The sequence below is a fragment of the Phallusia mammillata genome, chromosome 1, assembly GCF_965637545.1.
Source record: "Phallusia mammillata chromosome 1, kaPhaMamm4.hap1.1, whole genome shotgun sequence".
NCBI lineage: Eukaryota > Metazoa > Chordata > Ascidiacea > Phlebobranchia > Ascidiidae > Phallusia > Phallusia mammillata.
The window spans coordinates 9,532,565-9,549,739 of NC_137252.1; the positions used below are offsets into that span (position 1 = coordinate 9,532,565).

General features: G+C 36.5%; 3 protein-coding genes across 4 annotated transcripts; 2 read left to right on the forward strand and 1 right to left on the reverse strand.

Annotated features, from left to right (window-relative positions):
* Nucleotides 1–470: 470 nt before the first annotated feature.
* LOC145237236 (uncharacterized) lies at nt 471–11,045 on the reverse strand. The gene is made up of 7 exons (XM_080100034.1): nt 10,824–11,045; nt 4,558–4,949; nt 4,362–4,414; nt 3,637–3,825; nt 2,967–3,103; nt 1,980–2,102; nt 471–1,766 (listed from the first exon to the last, which is right to left on the reverse strand). The coding sequence occupies exons 2-7, from the start codon at nt 4,690–4,692 to the stop codon at nt 928–930; spliced, it is 1,476 nt and encodes a 491-aa protein (XP_079956160.1). The 5' UTR covers nt 4,693–4,949; nt 10,824–11,045; the 3' UTR covers nt 471–927.
* Nucleotides 6,796–11,486, forward strand: LOC145237244 (glutaredoxin-3-like). The gene is made up of 7 exons (XM_080100045.1): nt 6,796–6,972; nt 7,215–7,340; nt 8,696–8,842; nt 9,067–9,186; nt 9,779–9,944; nt 10,639–10,745; nt 10,846–11,486. Exons 1-7 carry the CDS (start codon nt 6,940–6,942, stop codon nt 11,119–11,121), a joined length of 975 nt encoding a protein of 324 aa, XP_079956171.1. The 5' UTR covers nt 6,796–6,939; the 3' UTR covers nt 11,122–11,486.
* A 726-nt stretch (nt 11,487–12,212) lies between these two features.
* On the forward strand, nt 12,213–17,165 carry LOC145237224 (seipin-like). 2 transcript variants are annotated; one of them, XM_080100012.1, is made up of 9 exons: nt 12,259–12,428; nt 12,550–12,681; nt 12,827–13,087; nt 13,163–13,280; nt 13,552–13,785; nt 15,201–15,335; nt 15,966–16,296; nt 16,561–16,786; nt 16,903–17,165. In XM_080100012.1, coding segments are annotated over exons 2-9 (1,386 nt in total). In that variant the 5' UTR covers nt 12,259–12,428; nt 12,550–12,679; the 3' UTR covers nt 16,982–17,165. The 2 variants fall into 2 exon arrangements, with proteins under 2 accessions (XP_079956146.1, XP_079956138.1); XM_080100020.1 differs by lacking the exon at nt 12,550–12,681 and having other exon boundaries at nt 12,213–12,428.
* Nucleotides 17,166–17,175: the final 10 nt, after the last annotated feature.

A 17,175-nucleotide genomic window follows, 5' to 3' on the forward strand; every position in this document is an offset into this window, starting at 1 on the left:
CCTATCCGCTGTTTTTGTTCGAAAATCTCTTTTTTACTAAACCTTTGTTAAACTGCTCCCATGCGATTCTAATCCCCACAAAATAATTTAAACCTCTACATAACAGTCTAGTTCTTTTATTATCAGGAGGCAGGATTGTCAACAATAAGTTTCTTTGTTTAAATCTGTTTGCTCTGCTCGTGACGTTTTTCCTATCTTCTATGTGATTCTGGGAAGCATCGGGGAAACGAGCAAATTAATGTGAAGCAAACTGTCTCACTTTAGCCGCGTAAACTCCAATTAATGACGCAATAGTTCTGTATGCACAATGCGTTAAACTGTTGTTTCCACTTTGCAAAGATTTCTTTGTTTAGTTTATCACATTTGGCCACTTTCAGGATTCGTTGCGATTTTTAAATTTTGGAAACACTGCATTGTTTTATTGCTTTGGCAATATACTGCATTTCTACAGGGTTTGTGAGACATATAACGGTTTTTGAAGTCAAATTTAATTAGTATTCCTGTTAGGCAACGATATTTAAAACCATGTGGCTGTAGATTTATACAAATCACTAAATTACCAATGGTACAAGTTTATTAAACAATTGGGTACTGGTTATTATAACAAATACACACCATAGGTAATATATATATATATATAAGCACTGGAATTGCACAACATACATACGGTATTTACAGTAACCACTGTACATGCAAAGGTAAATACATATTTCGAAACGACGTCACGTTATAACCAAAAGTTTTAAAACGAAAAAAAGTATCCTTTTGTGTCAACAGCAAAGTTAAACCGGTCATTTGTGCGTGCTACAGCATTTAATACGATTCACCTGCTTGTAACTTAAAATACGTGCTTTCGTGCAGTTATTTATTTTATTTGTTCACACCTTTCATTTAGTTATTTTTCAACTTTGTTTTTTATCCTTAAATTTATTCCTTTGTTTCAAGTTTTTTATCGTTTGAATTCTGTTTTTTCAACTTTGCCCCTTGCTTTTCGTCTTTTGACTTCTCTTTGGTTTCTTTTGCGAACAGCTTTTTGTCCTTACTTTTTTGTTTTTCTAACTTGGCTTTTTTCTTTTTTTCTTTGACATCTTCGATCGGTTTTGCTTCGAGCTTTTTGTCTTTAGAATCCTGCTTTTTCAATTTTGCCTTTTGCTTCTTATCTTTTGTGTCTTCTTGACTTTTATCTTTTAGTTCTTTCTTGACAGTGCCTTTTTCTTGTTTTTCATTTTGTATTTCTTTCTTATTCTCACTGCTGATTTGTGGTTGATTGTTTGATTCATCTTTACTTTTATTTTGCTCTAGGTCTTTTGCCCCTTCTATTCCGGTTTTAAAATTCTGGTTTTCATCCTTCACGATTTCTTGGTTTTCTTGGGGCTCAACTTTTCTGACAGCATTATGTCGGTGCAAATGATCTTTCTTATGCTTTTTAGCAATCTTCTTTTCTTCTTCTTTGCTTAGTGGTTTCCATTCCAAACCAGATGTCGATGGAACTTTTTGATCAATCTCAATCACATCAACTTCAGTCCTTACGGACTTGGTAGAGATTGTTCCATCCTCCAAAACAACTGTTTGGCATTCCACATATTCCACTGTCTTCTGCTGACAAGTTGTACCCGGAGGTGGCCGTTGTTTGTTTCCCTTGTTTACAAACGCAGGCATCCGCCCTGTCTCGTCGTCGTTGGCCAGCAGCATGGTGAACATTGACCCTCGTCGACCTGTGTTTGGGTCTTGCTCTACTACTTGTATGTCTTCCATTCCCGACCAATCTGTGGAATAAGTCAGTAAACGAGCGCCTTTTAAAAGTTTTGCATAATAGTATATTAAGTTGCTTTGGTTTTACCGCAAGGTTTTATCAAATTACTAAATCAAGTAAGCTTTTGTTTATACAGTCGTTTCAAATATTATTGGTGTACATCGGCAGAGGTGTTATTCTGTTCTCTGAAAACTGTTGACCCTTAACAAGGGAATGTATACATCACCTTTGGGGTAGAGTTTAAGTTTCGCAAATGCAGAGTCATTTGGAGTGGAAACGGCTTTGTCCAAAATTATCGTTTCCTCAGAGAGAGGTTTCCTGTACCTCGTGCCACTGAGAGGAATCAAGGCTGCAAAACATATTGTCCAGGTAGGATATATAGTTTTTATGCATAGTTACCTTTATCCAGTATTATTTAAAAAGTTCTTATTTCACCTAATTGGTCTAACTCTAAATAAATTTTATATTCCTATACGACTCGAAAATGTTACGTCGTGTTGTTTAAAGTTGTGGCGCTTCCCAAACTGGCTGCCGTTTGCATTTTACACAAGCACATAACCTTCATACTTAAATTAGAAGAACGTACGAGAAATGTTAATAGTGTTTTCTTGAGCAAACTGTTTGACTTATTACATGTGGGCTAGAAACGTTTTTTGGATTTGGCAAGTGCATCATGCAAATGTCGAGGGTACAGGGAGTGTTTAGAAATCACTTTAGACAGCAAGTACATTTTGAAATTTGGACCACACCTAAAGGCACCTGTGTTGTAAGCAGGCCGAAACCCGTGCAAGCCCTCTGCTGAACCCGAACCCGAATTTTAAAACAAATCCCTTATCTGAAAGTTGGTGAAATATCGACACAAACGAAACCGAGTCAGGTGCAAATAAAGCTCGTTTTATTTAAACTTAAGCCAAAACTCGTCCCGACCTACAAGTCTGATCTATAGTTTTACCAAGCATCCAACCGAGTGTTATGTAGTGTTTTTTACTGAGAATTTCTTAAAGCCTGGGCCAGGAAATTTTAGAAAAATCAAAACTGTCCTGTACGACCTAAATCGCACCACCAGGCGCCATTGTAGCGATTCATGTTAATATATTGCCTACTGTTTTGATTAAATCGCTTACCGCATTATCGATTTGTCTACTTTTCGGAAAATGGTAAACACATTGCTGCACCATCAAGACCATTTTGTTTGCTCTTTACTGTAAATCACCTTCTTTGCTGGCGAGAGCAGCTTTGCCAATGAGCTGTGTATCTCCGTTTCTGGTCTCACCGGACACGGTTAAAATAATGTAGTTGTTCCTCGTCATTTCGGGCGAACCCCAAGGGAAGGTGAAAGTGTGATCCCAACTGTAAACATCACCACCTAAGTTTATTGTCTACAAAGTTGTGCGTTGAAAAGTAGGCCTATTGTTTTTTATCGTAAGCTGTGCGACAGACAAATCCAGCGCAGTATTACAGTCAGATGTCTCTCGCAAAACCAGTTCTTAAACGAGATTAAAATCAGACAGTTTGGGGCAGAGTTGTAAACAGGCCTGAAATTCGAGTCTGAACCCGGCCCGAACGTGAATCGTTTTTAGAAGCCCGTATTGGCCCGAAAGTTTGATTGACATGCCTATTCATTTAAGTCTTAGCAAAGACCAAGAAAACAAACGCAATAGACAATTGGTCTCAAACAAGACATTTAGGGCTGTTTGACAGTAGGTCAGGTCCAGCAACTGGCTAATTCGCTAATTAAGTTTAATTCAAAATGTGTAAAGTCAGGTCCGAATCAAACCCGTTTTTTTCCCGAATAGCCCGGCCAGGCTTACAATTTTGGTTTGGGGATTGGGGCTCGCAACGGCGAGTTTACATTGGTTTAAAAAACTCATTTTTTTCCTCACATTATGGATCCGGCGATGGTGAGAAGCTGCACACTGGATTTCTTTATGCCTACTCCATCAGGAAACATCTCAGCTTTCACCCAGCACTTCTCGCAACGTTCCGCACCCTCCTTCATGTGATTGAACAGGTGCTTCCCCTTGATTACTGTCAGCGATAGTTCTGACGTCACGTCCGATCGACGCCTTGCACTGAGCCCAAAAGAATCGTATTTTGTATTTTACTTTATTTTTATATATCCTTAACAACCGCAGGCTGGCATTAGTGTATAGACAATTTACATAGAGCTTTAAACTGGGATTATTCTTGGTTAAAAACCCGCCATTTACTTGTCGACTAGAAAACAATAAACAAAGAAATGCTTTATATTCACATATTTTCTGCGACACTCATTTTGTATGTGTTTTTCCAACAAATAATCTTAGGTAGAGCTACTAACACCGTAACTCAACTGACAACCTCGGGAGATTCGCTTTCACAAGGGAGCGTAAAGAGCTGCATTTTTTATTTAGCGGCTATAAATGCGTTGCGTTGGGAAATAAGTTTTTAAAATTTTTACATTAGTAACTAATTTTTTGGGTTAGTTTTATTGAATTTTAAATGCTAATACCTTACCCCGACCCTAATAGCCCTAACCGTGTGCATTTGGGAGATATAACCAATCGAAAATTAGGCACTTTTGGTTGTCAGTTGAGTTACGGTGTTAGTAGCTCTACCCTAATCTTACGTGTTTTGCTTTACTTCTATGCAGTGTTTGAGCTCAATAGTGACAGTGCGTGGCTAAAAAAATATCACAAACAAATTAGTCTTAATTAAGATACGAACCAATTAAGAATACAAATCATCTAAACCTGTTTAAGTCAAACATATTATTTCACCAAATATACGCGTATGCAAAAGTTCAAAATCAATGCAAAACTCACCAAAAGTTTCTTTTTTTCTAACAACAACTTGCTTTCCGCCAGGCGTTTCATTTGCCTTTCCACGTAAGCGACGATATTTGGATCGGGATCAATAATACCTAGAGAAATTCTTCTTTCATCTTCCTTCTCAACCATCCTCTTCTTCCACTTCTCCGGGTTTCTCTCGCGATAAATTTGCGCCAGTTCTCTCAAAGTTAGTGACTCAGCGGCTACTGGCTCTTGGTAAGGCTGCAAAGGTTTGTAGAAAGATCTTCTTCGTTCTCGTGGCTTTGATTTTTTACGTTTGGTGATTGGGCTTTGGTGAGGTTCTTCTCTTAGGTTGGCTCCGAGAAGGTTGAGGTTGTTCACTAGCGGGTTATCGTACAAAGTGCCAAGAAAGGTGTTCTGTTTACCTGACATAGTACCAGTTGTGAAAACCGCGGCTTAACAACACGTAAATTGTCGTAAAACTATAGCTTGTACCTGAAATTTTGAAGCTATAGCAATATTTATTTTTCGTGTTATGGTTGTGTTGTTAGTAATACACATATTCTGCACAATGTTTGACATTTTTTAAAAACACTTTTTCAGGGTAATCCACGAATTTCACAAGCCTATAGTCTGTCTACCTTTCAAAACATTCCAAAATCGTTGTTAAGACGCCTCACTTTCGTTTTAAACTTTCGAGTTACTAAAGTAATTGAACCTGCATTATAAAAGGTCATATCTAGGCTACGTCTGTCTTTGGTGTCCGTTACATGTAAGTTACAACCTGTGGCTAAACAGAAAAAGAAAAAGTTTTTCATGAAGTTTTTTTGAAGCAACGCAAATGCTAAACAGCGGTAAACATTAACTTCCAAAAAAGTTGCAAGAATTTGAGACACCTCGCTCATGGCCGCGTTCCGTTGGCTAATAGGTTTAGGTGAAAGTCGTTTGGTTTTGAACGGAAAAGGACTATGAAATTACTCTTAACAACGTACGCTAACGAACTAAAGTAAACAAAACTTTAAACGTTAAAATATTTAGCATGTTTAGAGGATTTGACAAGAAAACACTGATACTCTTTTTCTGTTTGTTTCGATTAACCTAGGGCTAGTGTAATTGAGTAAAACCTAATACCTAATGTATCAATAACAAGTTACTTAAACACTGTATAGTATTTGTTAAAATGGTTTTACACTTTACTACTTGTTTACATACGCCTATATCAGGGGTGCCCAACCTTTCGCTACGACGGCCGCATCGCAGATCCTTATTTTAATCACGGTCGCCAAGTGTTTGCTTGTTTTAATACTATACATGTAAAGAAATAGGTTTATCTCACATATTACCTATCTAATGACGCCTGAAAGGCCCAGATTTGTTTGTTTGTTTGTTTCATTTTTATCCTCGGTGGGCGGGCAACGCCTGAATGCGTTATGCTCACAATGAGTCCGCCGTCGAGCTGCCTGTTTTATTGCAAGTCCGATGATCATTTTTTTTTGATTTTTTTCGATTTTAGGCAGTTGGTGACTTCAATTTAGTTCAACCCATTGGAAACCACTGGGTTGGAGCAATGCCGCTTAAGTTTCTTGCTCAGGGAAACACAAGCGACCGAGATGGGATTAGAACCAACGACCTTGTGATCACAAGGCGGTTGCGCTAACCACTCGGCCAACTTGGCGGTATTAATTTCTAAATTGTCGCACAAACTTAGCTGCAAAGGCTGACGATCAGTCTCAACTATTTTTGACGTCACAATCTATATTGTGACGCATATGGTACCTTTTTTCGCATTGTTTGTACACAATAGGCGTACAAAAGTCTGACGCATATGGCTACTAGGTTAATAATACTCTTTCAAGTACCACAAAATCTGTTTAGGGCAGTTTGAAGATCAAAATATTGTACTGTACTGTAGGCTATACCAGTGGTTCTTAAACTGTTTTATTGTCGGGGCCAAATGGCAGATTTTTAAGTGTGTAGGGAGCCGCAAAAAACGAAACATTGAGAAAATCACTAAAGAATATTACTTTGAAAGCTAAACTAGCAATGTTTGGTGGTTTTCTGAGGTCTGATGCGAGCCGCAAAATAAGTAGTTGGGAGCCGCAACGACTGCTGTATACTATAGACAAGAAATCCAATTTTTGTACAGGTTCGGAGCAACGTTCTAAACTTTTTCTGGCGGCTTGCTGCAACTACATGGAGAAACTACCATGTAAAAGTGTTTATTTTTTGCAGGAGCATTTTTAATTTAAAAAATCATAGAAATAACATGGAAAATATGTGCTTAGTCACGATTCTTGATCGCTTTTCGCGTGACGTTTCGGCTCAGATGACTTAGCAATTTGTGCGTGAGTCACACGGCAAGTTGCACCGTCTTTCTCACGTGTTTAACAGCTAGAAACTAATAAAGAAAACACAATGAACACCACAGAAGACGTGAAAAATGAACAGGTTTGCTTTAAAATCTCTTAGAAATTATATTACAATCATAACATTAATAATAGTAGTAGAAATATAGGCTACTTTGTTAAAGCCAAGAAAATAAAGTAAATTTCCTGGTCAAAAATTTTTTAGTGAGACTATTTGAATGTAAATACAAATAACAAGTCCTAGAATGTGCAACCAATAGGTTATTGTGTTTTTTTCTGTATACCATGAAACCAATTAATGACTATTGACTTGATGTATTTCAGGATTTTAGTGTAAAACTTCAAAACGCCAAAAGATCCCTTGTTGTTGTACACTTTTGGGCACCTTGGGCAGAACAATGTAAACAAATGAATGATGTGTTGGATGAGCTTGCCAAGGAAAATGCAAATGTATGTATTTTTTTAGTAAAGAGGTCTCGATTTTTGACAAGGTGTATAGTTTTTGACATTGTGTATAGTTTTGAATTTGTGTCTTTATATGTTAGGCACTTTATCATTATATTTTTTACCAAACAAAACGTAATATGAACCTTTTTTGCTAGACATTTAGATTCGAAATACTGCGTAGAATGGATTTTGCTGGGATGGAAGCATATATTATACTGGCCGAGTAGCTATGCATATCAGACTTTTTGTACCCTTGTTATGTGCAAAAAATTAATTAAACAAGCAAACAGACAATGTAACAATACCAAAAGTGACCTCATAGGCAGTTAATTAAGGCTGATTGCCAAATCGTTCAGCTAAATTAATGGTTACATTAAAAATCTATCTGGATTTTTAGGCACCAGTAGATGAGATATTATTAGAAATATACTTTACATCAGGGTGCTCAACCTTTTTTGACTCAAGATCGACTTTTGAGGTATTCTAACTCTCAGGATCTACCATTTCAATAAAAATTAGCAATATGATACAAGACGTTGATTAGCAAGGATAATTAACTAGCATTTTTCCCAACCCAGTTTTTCGTTTTATCATCGTTTGGTAATGATTTGTTTTACAGTGCATGAATGCTATTTACAAACTTGATCAAATACTATAATCTTTAAAATACAAAACACAAATTTAATTGGAAAAAAAGAGAGCAACTACCAGTACAAAGTAACAATTACCACTGCAACTATTCTTTTGTGACGTAACAATGAGCCTTTTGAGTATTTGTGGTGTAAACATTTAGGGATAAACCGATAATTAATTCTTATAATAAGGTCATCCGTGTACAGGGACACTCCTCAAAAACGTGTTACAAAACAACTATATATTTTACGTTGTTTTCTGCATCCCTCGCGATCGACTTGATATCAGTCCGAGATCGACCAGTTGATCGCGATCGACAGGTTGGGCACCCCTGCTTTACATCATTCATATACAAATGAAAGCACCCCTGCTTTACATCATTCATATACAAACGAAAAACATGGGGGCTGTCTGGGCGAAAAGGTTGTGCACCCCTTAAACACATTACATGTCATAGGGATTGTTTTTGACATATCACCTATTACAACTGGGTTAATAGGTGAAGTTTTCTGTGCATACACGGGAACACTATAAACAAAAAAACAAGTGGTGTTTGTTAACCACAGAACATTTCATGTTCATATATAATCCTTAAAGTGCATTATTCTCATAGCCAAAAAATAGAGGGTAAATGTAAAACAAAATTAACAAGCTTGATAATTTATTCTGCAGTTCTCACTTCCTCGCAATTATTCCCCAGCTTCATATTAGTTGCTTTCTTTCAGGTTGTTTTTATTAAAGTTGAAGCAGAAGAGATACCGGAAGTTTCTCAAAAATGTGAGATTGAGGCTGTACCCACATTTGTGTTTTTCAAAAATCAACAGACCATTGGCCGTTTAAATGGTGCCAATGTTCCAGAACTTAGAAACATGGTAAACTCTTAGGAACAAATTTTTGGCCAATTGTTGTGCACTTATCTAAAAAATGTTGGAATTATGTAGTTGACCAATTCTTTATTTTTGAACCCAATGGTATTTCTAATGAATTATCTGAGTACCTTGACACAACAAACAGTCACACATTATGTATTAAATGATTGAATTTTGTTAACAATGTTAGTGTCAAGAGTATCTAAACATAAACTTTTTCCCTTCAGATAAAGCAGCACATAGACACTGTTGCTCCACCATCAAAGGAAAGTGCTGATCCAAATGAGATTCTTAACAACAGACTAAAATCCCTAATCAACAGTGCACCATGCATGCTATTTATGAAGGTAAGAAAAATTGGTCTTCGAATCATCTCAGAAAGAAAGAAAAATCATGACATAACCTCCTTGACTTGAGAATAAAAATTTTCTTTATTTATATTCTCATGGATTTTGTTGCAATTGCTATGATTTATACGAATGTGAAAAATATTCCAATTGTTAGCTATATTCCAAAGTTGGCATGGAGACATAGCCAAAACATAAGACTGCATATGCTTGATTGATTAGTACAGTGTTTCTTAACCTTTTTAGCGCCCGTACCCTTTGAGCTCTCATGAAATTTTCTCGTACCCCCTATCTACAATGGCCGACGAAAGTAAATAAAATTGTAATAATAGAAATTAAACTCAGTGTATTTATAACTTGCGTGTTGAATGCATTAAAACAGTATTGTAAGTAGTACAAAACCAACTCGTTCTAGATATATAACAAAGTCACTTGTTACGCATTCTTCACAAATATGCCTAAATAGCGTATAATTTTAGCCTGCATGTCGTACCCCCTGCTTTGGTGCTTCGTACCCCCAAGGGGTACACGTACCCCTGGTTAAGAACCCCTGGATTAGTAGATTTAAAGGTGTTTTTCTTGTTGTTTACAGGGAGATCGCACTCAACCAAAATGTGGTTTCAGCAGACAAATGATATCGATACTAAATGAACATAATGGCAAATATTCCACTTTTGATATTCTGCAAGATGATCAAGTTCGCCAGGGCCTAAAAGTTTATTCTGAGTGGCCAACATTCCCACAACTATATGCCAATGGTAAGTTGAAATAAACATTGCACAAAGTTTTTATGTGAAGATTTTTGTTAAAAGGCCCCTTTCAAAAAGATACCTAATTTAAACAGGGTTCCCGCAGGTATGGAAAACCTGGAAAGGTTATGGAATTTAAATTTGTATTTTTAAGGCCTGGAAAAGTTTTGAAAAAAGCCAACTTTTGCAAAAGTCCTTCAAAAAGTATGGAATTTGGCGCCTGATAATGCCAGAGGGAGATAGGAATTTGAAATTACGTAACGTTTGTATACAGATTTGTTGCAAGTATGGTAAATTGGCTGCATATATATACCAAAGCCTCTTTTCCATTTTTACTGTGGGAATTGCTTAAGGTTATTGAAATTCGTTTTTTTTTTCTTGAAAAGTTTTGGAAAAGTCATGGAATTTATAAACAGAAATTGCGCGGGAACCCTGTTTAAACAGTGAAACAAAAGTACAGTCATGCAATATCATTATTGTTTTAAATTTTACAAATGCATAACAAATTAGGAGTTATACTTTTCTTATGAGCTCAAAATTAAGTGTTCTGTCATTTAGGTTAATTTGTTCACTTTTCTATTTTTTCAGTATTATCTTTGTTATGTGTGCCTTACCTATTCAAGGTAACCAGGTCAACGCTAAGTGTTAGAAGTTTTAACATATGTCAAATGTCCCAAAATGCAAATAAATCTGTATTTCAAAGGTGAACTTATTGGTGGACTAGACATTGTTAAAGACATGGTGAAAGACAATGAACTGAAAGACATTCTTCCAAAAGATGAGACAAAAAGTGTTGAAGACAGAATTAGGGTATGACTGGCATTTAACTGTTAACATGAAAAAAAAACTCTAGCTAACAAAAAACTTACAACCAAAATCGTTTTTTACCATTTTCGTTGATTTGTTGCAGGAAATTCTCAGTAAAGACCGGGTAATCCTTTTTATGAAAGGTGAACCTTCTGGTCCTCGTTGCGGCTTCAGTCGTCAAATTGTTGACATTCTTAACAAAACTGGAGTCCAGTATGCTCACTTTGATATTTTGTCGGATGAAGACATCAGGCAGGGACTGAAGAAGTTCTCTGATTGGCCAACGTATCCACAGCTCTATGTTTCCGGCGAGCTAATTGGTGGATTGGACGTCGTCAAGGAAATGCAAGAGGCTGGCGAATTGAAGGACGCATTATAGTTGTTATGAAGACGTAACTGCCCAAACTGTTTCACTTTTATCATATGCCTGCTTGTGAAATAGCTTGGTGCCGCCGGCTGTAGTGGTGTTGGTCAGAATAACAGAGTTTTGGCAACCCCATTATATATCAAATCAAGTCAAAAACAACAACAATTTTGAACTGCCTTCCAAGAAGTTTCGCGAAACGTTTTTTTGCGTTATGTTATTGCACAATTGTCGTTCTTGAAACCAAAGCCTTGTCCATATGTTGCATACAAAGAAAAAGTTCCACAGGTCTTCTGTGCGACATAATGTTTCATGCCCTTTGCATTCTGTTTATTTTTGGGTTGTTTGCGTCAGAATTTAACACAAAAACATTCATAATACTACTGTTTACGTTAGTTAGATAAATCAGCAATTGTTCACACCTGTTTCAAAGATTACGCCCCTTGCGTTTCAAAAAACTGGCTAATCCACTGCAAACAGCCTAATTTGCAAAAACACACGATAAAAGAGTTGGCAAGAGAGATTGAAGAAGCAATGTTGTTTCAAATAATCATGGAACCTATTCCGTCTTTCCTAGAGTGCAGGTCAGTGGTTCTCAAACAAAGCGCCCAAAAAAGTAGCCAGGAAGTATATTTATATAATAGCCTATCGTCCGTAAAGTTAATGACCGATTATTCCACATTACTACCAGTGGTGGACCCCAAAATTTTGCTTGTTTTGTTTTATTGGCGTCGTTTTGTTTTTATTGGTTTATTATTTAATTTAGATTGATACAAAGCTTTTTCGATCTAAAATAGGTAAATTTATGTGGTAATTTATGGTCATCGACATTAGCTGTGAGCTAAAAAATACGTCTAGTATATTATTTAGTAAGCTTAGGTACGCACCGATAATCGCAGTGTAAACGGAAGGGGTCGCAAGGTAAGGATAGGTTAGGCGCCGCTAAGCATAGTGTAAACGGGCCTTTAGGGTTACTTGCAAGCGCACATTTGAAAGCGAAGTTGAATTGTTTTGAATCGAACCTCGAACTGCTATGCGAAATAACGTTTGTTTTATAATTGCAACAATTGACGTCAAAATCAAATACAGTTTCGCAAATATTATTGTTTGACTGGCTTTGCCAAAAATCATTTGAGCGTTAAGACGGTACTTCGGTTTTCCCGTTGTTGACAAATTTTCACGAAAGTCACGTGCTCGCAAATCAACCAATGAAAGGCGTTCTTGAGCGCAACGTTCGGTGCAGAACGAACACAATAACAAACCCGAGTGGCCGAGTCTGTCTTCGACATTCTACAGATTCTGCTTTACTTCTTTGGTTTTAGGTAATAAGTATATTTTTTGTGTTGTAAAGTTTTACATTGCTTAGTTGTATAAAGTTACTTTCTTATTTGCAAATGTGTTTAATGTGTGCTTTGCTATATATAGTTCAATAGTTCTTTCGAGCTTAGCCCAGGCCCCAGGGGCTCAAGAACCCTCAAGCTCAACTGACTGGCCTGTATAAAACTTGTTAATGCAATGTAATTACTAGGAGTTTTCTCGTCATAACACCTACAACCTGCATCATATAGTAATCATGTAAGATGATACTTTCTGGTGTTTGTAATGTGTGTGTTTTCATCCTTATATAACTTACTGTACATCAACTTTTGCTCAAGAATAGTTTTACAGTTTTTTGAGTAGTTTTTATTACAACCAAATTAAAACGCTTTTTTATTTTCAGGAGAGCAATGTCATTTTTTAGTTTTGTTGCTGGTTTTATTGATTTGGTGAATACTTATCTCATTAAACCTGTCAAGGAATTTATTTGGAACAAGCTTGAACCACATTATGATATTTCAAAAAAAGTGGCAATTGGATTTTTGATTGTGTTCAATATAATATGCATATCGATATGCTTGTCAGCTTTTATGTTTGGAGTCATTTATTTTTATCACATGCCTACAGTTTACCATAGTTTTCCACTTAATTTTATCTACAACAGGTGAGATTTTTTTATGTTTTTTTTGTATTGTCAGTAGTGTTAAAATGCTTAGTAACATTTTGATTTTTTCTTCAGATCATGCATTGAGAATCACAAGATATATCAAACAAATGCTCGATGGTTTCCAAACTTGTATCGTGAGGAGTGCTTTCCTCAAGCACAGATTTTGCTTTCTTCACCAAAAGATCTCAATGTGTGTCCTAATTAAATTTATTTTAATGGACAATATGGTAAAAAACAGGAAGCAGGCTGTGCAGTTTGTTGGTACATGTGTTCAACACCTATTTCAAACATCAAAATATGAAAACATTTTGAAACAACCATTGGCTTAAATCATTACATACACTTTGATTTTTGATATATGACGACAAGCCCAATTTTTGGCATTGACTTTTTTGTAGCTGAAATAACACAGAAGTTTATAAATGGGTATACAATTTTGTTAACCCCATACTTTTCTTCAGCTTTTGCAGGAGGGCCAGCCATATGGGGTAATAATACACTTGCAAGCTCCAGAAACCATAATCAACAAGGAAATTGGAATGTTTATGATCCAAATGAAGGTTAATGGCCAATCTATAACAGAATCAAAGCCAAAAGGGACACCTGAACCAGAGACTGATAGACCTAACAATTCTTGGTTTTATGGAAAATATAATCCACAGCCAACTATGCACTTCAAACAAGTTGAGAAATCTGTAAGTGATATTTATGGGTCCCCTTCCCTGAAGGGGACACATATTGATTTTACTCGAATTGTTAGTTTCTTTTCTGTTTTTTTTCTTCCCAAAGTTTGTCCGACTCGTTTTTCTATCAAATGTTTGATGGATTTGGCTGAAATTTACACAGATGGTAGATATAGTTATGTAGATGTGCATCCCACTTTGTTTTTGTTGATAACCCCAGTATTTACCCCACTCGCCCCCTAAAATGGGTCTTTTTACCCAAAGTTTGTCCGACTCGTTTTTCCATCAAATGTTTGATGGATTTGGCTGAAATTTACACAGATGGTAGATATATTCATGTAGATGTGCATCCCACTTTGTTTTTGTTGATAACCCCAGTATTTACCCCGCTAGCCCCCTAAAATGGGTGAGTTTTTAAACAGTGTCAGAATTGGCTGAAATTTGGATTCCTTGTATAGTATGCCATTTATAGGTGTCGATTGTTGTGTTCAACCCTGTAGTCCTAACATTTACCCCACAAGCCCCTAAAGTGTAAAACGTATTTGTATGTTACTGGGCACCACAAACGAAAGATTTCTTAGGAGCAATAGTGTTACAATGGCAACCAGTTGTATGTTGCTTGGTGGTCGTTTTTGCGCCATGGCAGTTAGGGGCTTGTTAACAGCCCTATGACGTCAGAAACAGTAACGGTTGTTGCTCAAAACACCTCTAGTGGTCGAAATTTTAAACATTGGCGGATTGGGCTGAAATTTTGCAGTACTATTGACTGAGTCATTGTGGTTTTTATATATTTTTTAGTTTGTGTGTCGAACCCAATTTGTTGCCCTACTAGCCACCTAAAATGGGTCAGTTTTTTAAAACGTTAAATAGGACATACTTCAAACAATACTTGGGGTAAATCTAATTTTATAGTTTGTATTCTACATAGTATTATTATTTAAGCCCAGTGCCGATCACTGTGTTTTACTTTACAACACCCGACTTTCTCATGGTTATCTCTTGAATTGCATTATTTTCAACTTTGCATGTGTGGGGACCCATGAGTTTTTGCCTGCAGAAACGACTAAAGTTATAAAAGACGATAATATGGGACCCAATACAAAATCAAAATGACAGTCCAACCACCATGTGCTCAGCTCTTGTGTGCAGCAAACTTGAGGGATAAAAAGCCACCAAGGATAAAAAATTAAACAAACAAGATTCCTAGTTTTCACAAGAACTAGGGACGTTGATACATACATATATATATATGTGTATAAGATAATTGTTACTTTTTAGGACTAAAAAGTTTTGTCTCTATTACCATGTAAAATTTGCTAAATAGTCTTACACTAACAACAGCTGTTGAAAGCGTATGTTGTCACTGTAAATTTACAAAAGTAAAACAGGCATATCTTTTACTGTTTCAAAAACATTATTTTTTGCAGACGGTCCTACATTATACTTCAACAGTCATTAGATATCTCAAACTTATTTTTTTCTGGCCATTACATGTTTTTGACTTCATTGAAGAAGTACAGTCTATTGATGTTGTATTATTTGATGAACTACTTCTTGAAAAGGTTAGTAATGTATAGTGATGGGACGATACCAGGTTTTGAAGCGAGTACCGAGTACGAGTACCACATGTATATACCTTCGATACCGAGTACCGAGTACGATTACCGAGTACTTAAGTGCAGTGTTGTACTTAGTTGTGTATCACCTGCTAATTTATCTGTCATGGTCGGCGTACAGGCGTGCACACACACATGCAGAAAAAAGTAATCTCCATACAATAGCGAAAAAAATACGTAACCTGGCGGAACTTTTTCCCAAATTTGTACTGTCCGAAGCATATATTGGCACAAAGTTTTCAGTGTTCTTATAGTGTAAATCGGCCTTCGGTACTCGCACGTTGGTATCGAAAACTGAGACAAAATATTTCGATACCGAGTACGAGTATCGATACCACTGAAATCGTTCGATACCATCGATACCGAGTACCGGGAACCCGTCCCATCACTAGTAATGTAAAAACCAATTAATGTCACATTTACATGTCTTTAGTGGTTTGTATTGGTTACAGCTTTGTGCTTTTACTGTTTCGATGTGTGTTTTAGCTATGATCAATTTAATGTGCCTGGATTGTTTATTATGTCTATTTGACTTCAAGAATATGATTAAAATGTGATGTTGTTGTTTATGTGCAGGAAAACTTTGTTTGGAAAAGTGTTATCCAACTTGACCATCCTGCAATTATGGTTAAGTCAGCACATATTGACTTCACAGCCAAGTTCAAGGGCATCCAATATTTTTTGTACCATTGGCCAGTTGCTTCTTTTATTGCTGGCACTTCTGTGTTTTTCCTGCCCATGTTTTTCTTTGTGTCAATGTTCGTGTACATCTGCATTTGGCGGCAATTGTTTTCTGTACAGATTCCTGCACAGGCAGCTGTTCGCAGGGGCACCAGGCAACAAAATGCAGTGCCACCAACACTTACTCATGCTGACATACAACCAGCTCGAATGCCTAGTGGCACAGGTAAGTTTTTCACCTTATTCTTTAATACAGTATATACCCAAAGCATTAGGTTTGACAAAAAAGGTTTTGTTTCTTTCGTCCTTCTTTCACACTCAAAATTAGAACAAACAACTTTCAGTCCCACATTATAAATTTTCTTTCATATAGTGTAACATATGAATAATATGATCTCCTGCTTCTGTCTGAAATAAGCATATGTTAAAGTAGAAAGTGCAGCAACAATTTTTGATTGGGCAAAAAAGAGCTTACTGGACTTTTTGGTAGGAAACAATGAAATAGTTGGAGTTCCTGGAGGTTTGCAATTGGAAAATCTAAACCCAATAGCAGATCTATCACGCCGTTCTTCCTCTTCTTCAATTGAGATGCTTGGGCAATCTCATTCACCAGAAGTTCAAGATGAAATAACAAGCAGCCAAATCAGTTATGTTATGACCCCTTCAATTCATGGTAGTCTTCAAACTGAACCACCTAATGCTGAATCCATTTCTGGGTAAGATATGGTCTATCATTCATTTAAAGGCGTAATGGATTAATGATAAGTGTTGTTAATAAAAGTTTGTTTTCTGGTATGTATGTTGCTCATTCAGGTTGTTTGTGTGCTTGTAGGGAATTTAGTCAAGCAGAAGAAAATGGTTTGCCTGAAATGGATGGCCAGCTAAGACTAAGACGGACTCCACAAAATTAAGCTTTAACTCTGCCAGCACTTCTCATTTTCTGCACATTTGTGTTTTATGTCTTATCACTGTTGTTTTGTTACATTCTTTATTTTAAGCTGGGTGATCTTCCATCATTTTATTCTTCCATATTTCTTTTTAACCCATTCATTATCATGCTTTGTTCAAAAATTAAGTGGTAATTGGCAAACATTCTTAACTGTGG

Coding starts and splice junctions, on each gene's coding strand:
- LOC145237236 (XM_080100034.1), bottom strand. CDS start 4,692: ATGGTTGAGAAGGAAGATGAAAGAAGAATTTCTCTAGGTATTATTGAT. Junction 4,415..4,557: donor TAGAAAAAAAGAAACTTTTG/GTGAGTTTTGCA, acceptor ATATTTTTTTAG/CCACGCACTGTCACTATTGA. Junction 3,826..4,361: donor ATAGAAGTAAAGCAAAACAC/GTAAGATTAGGG, acceptor TTTTGGGCTCAG/TGCAAGGCGTCGATCGGACG.
- LOC145237244 (XM_080100045.1), top strand. CDS start 6,940: ATGAACACCACAGAAGACGTGAAAAATGAACAG. Junction 6,973..7,214: donor AAGACGTGAAAAATGAACAG/GTTTGCTTTAAA, acceptor GATGTATTTCAG/GATTTTAGTGTAAAACTTCA. Junction 7,341..8,695: donor TTGCCAAGGAAAATGCAAAT/GTATGTATTTTT, acceptor GCTTTCTTTCAG/GTTGTTTTTATTAAAGTTGA.
- LOC145237224 (XM_080100012.1), top strand. Junction 15,336..15,965: donor ATGAACTACTTCTTGAAAAG/GTTAGTAATGTA, acceptor GTTTATGTGCAG/GAAAACTTTGTTTGGAAAAG. Junction 16,297..16,560: donor TCGAATGCCTAGTGGCACAG/GTAAGTTTTTCA, acceptor ACTTTTTGGTAG/GAAACAATGAAATAGTTGGA.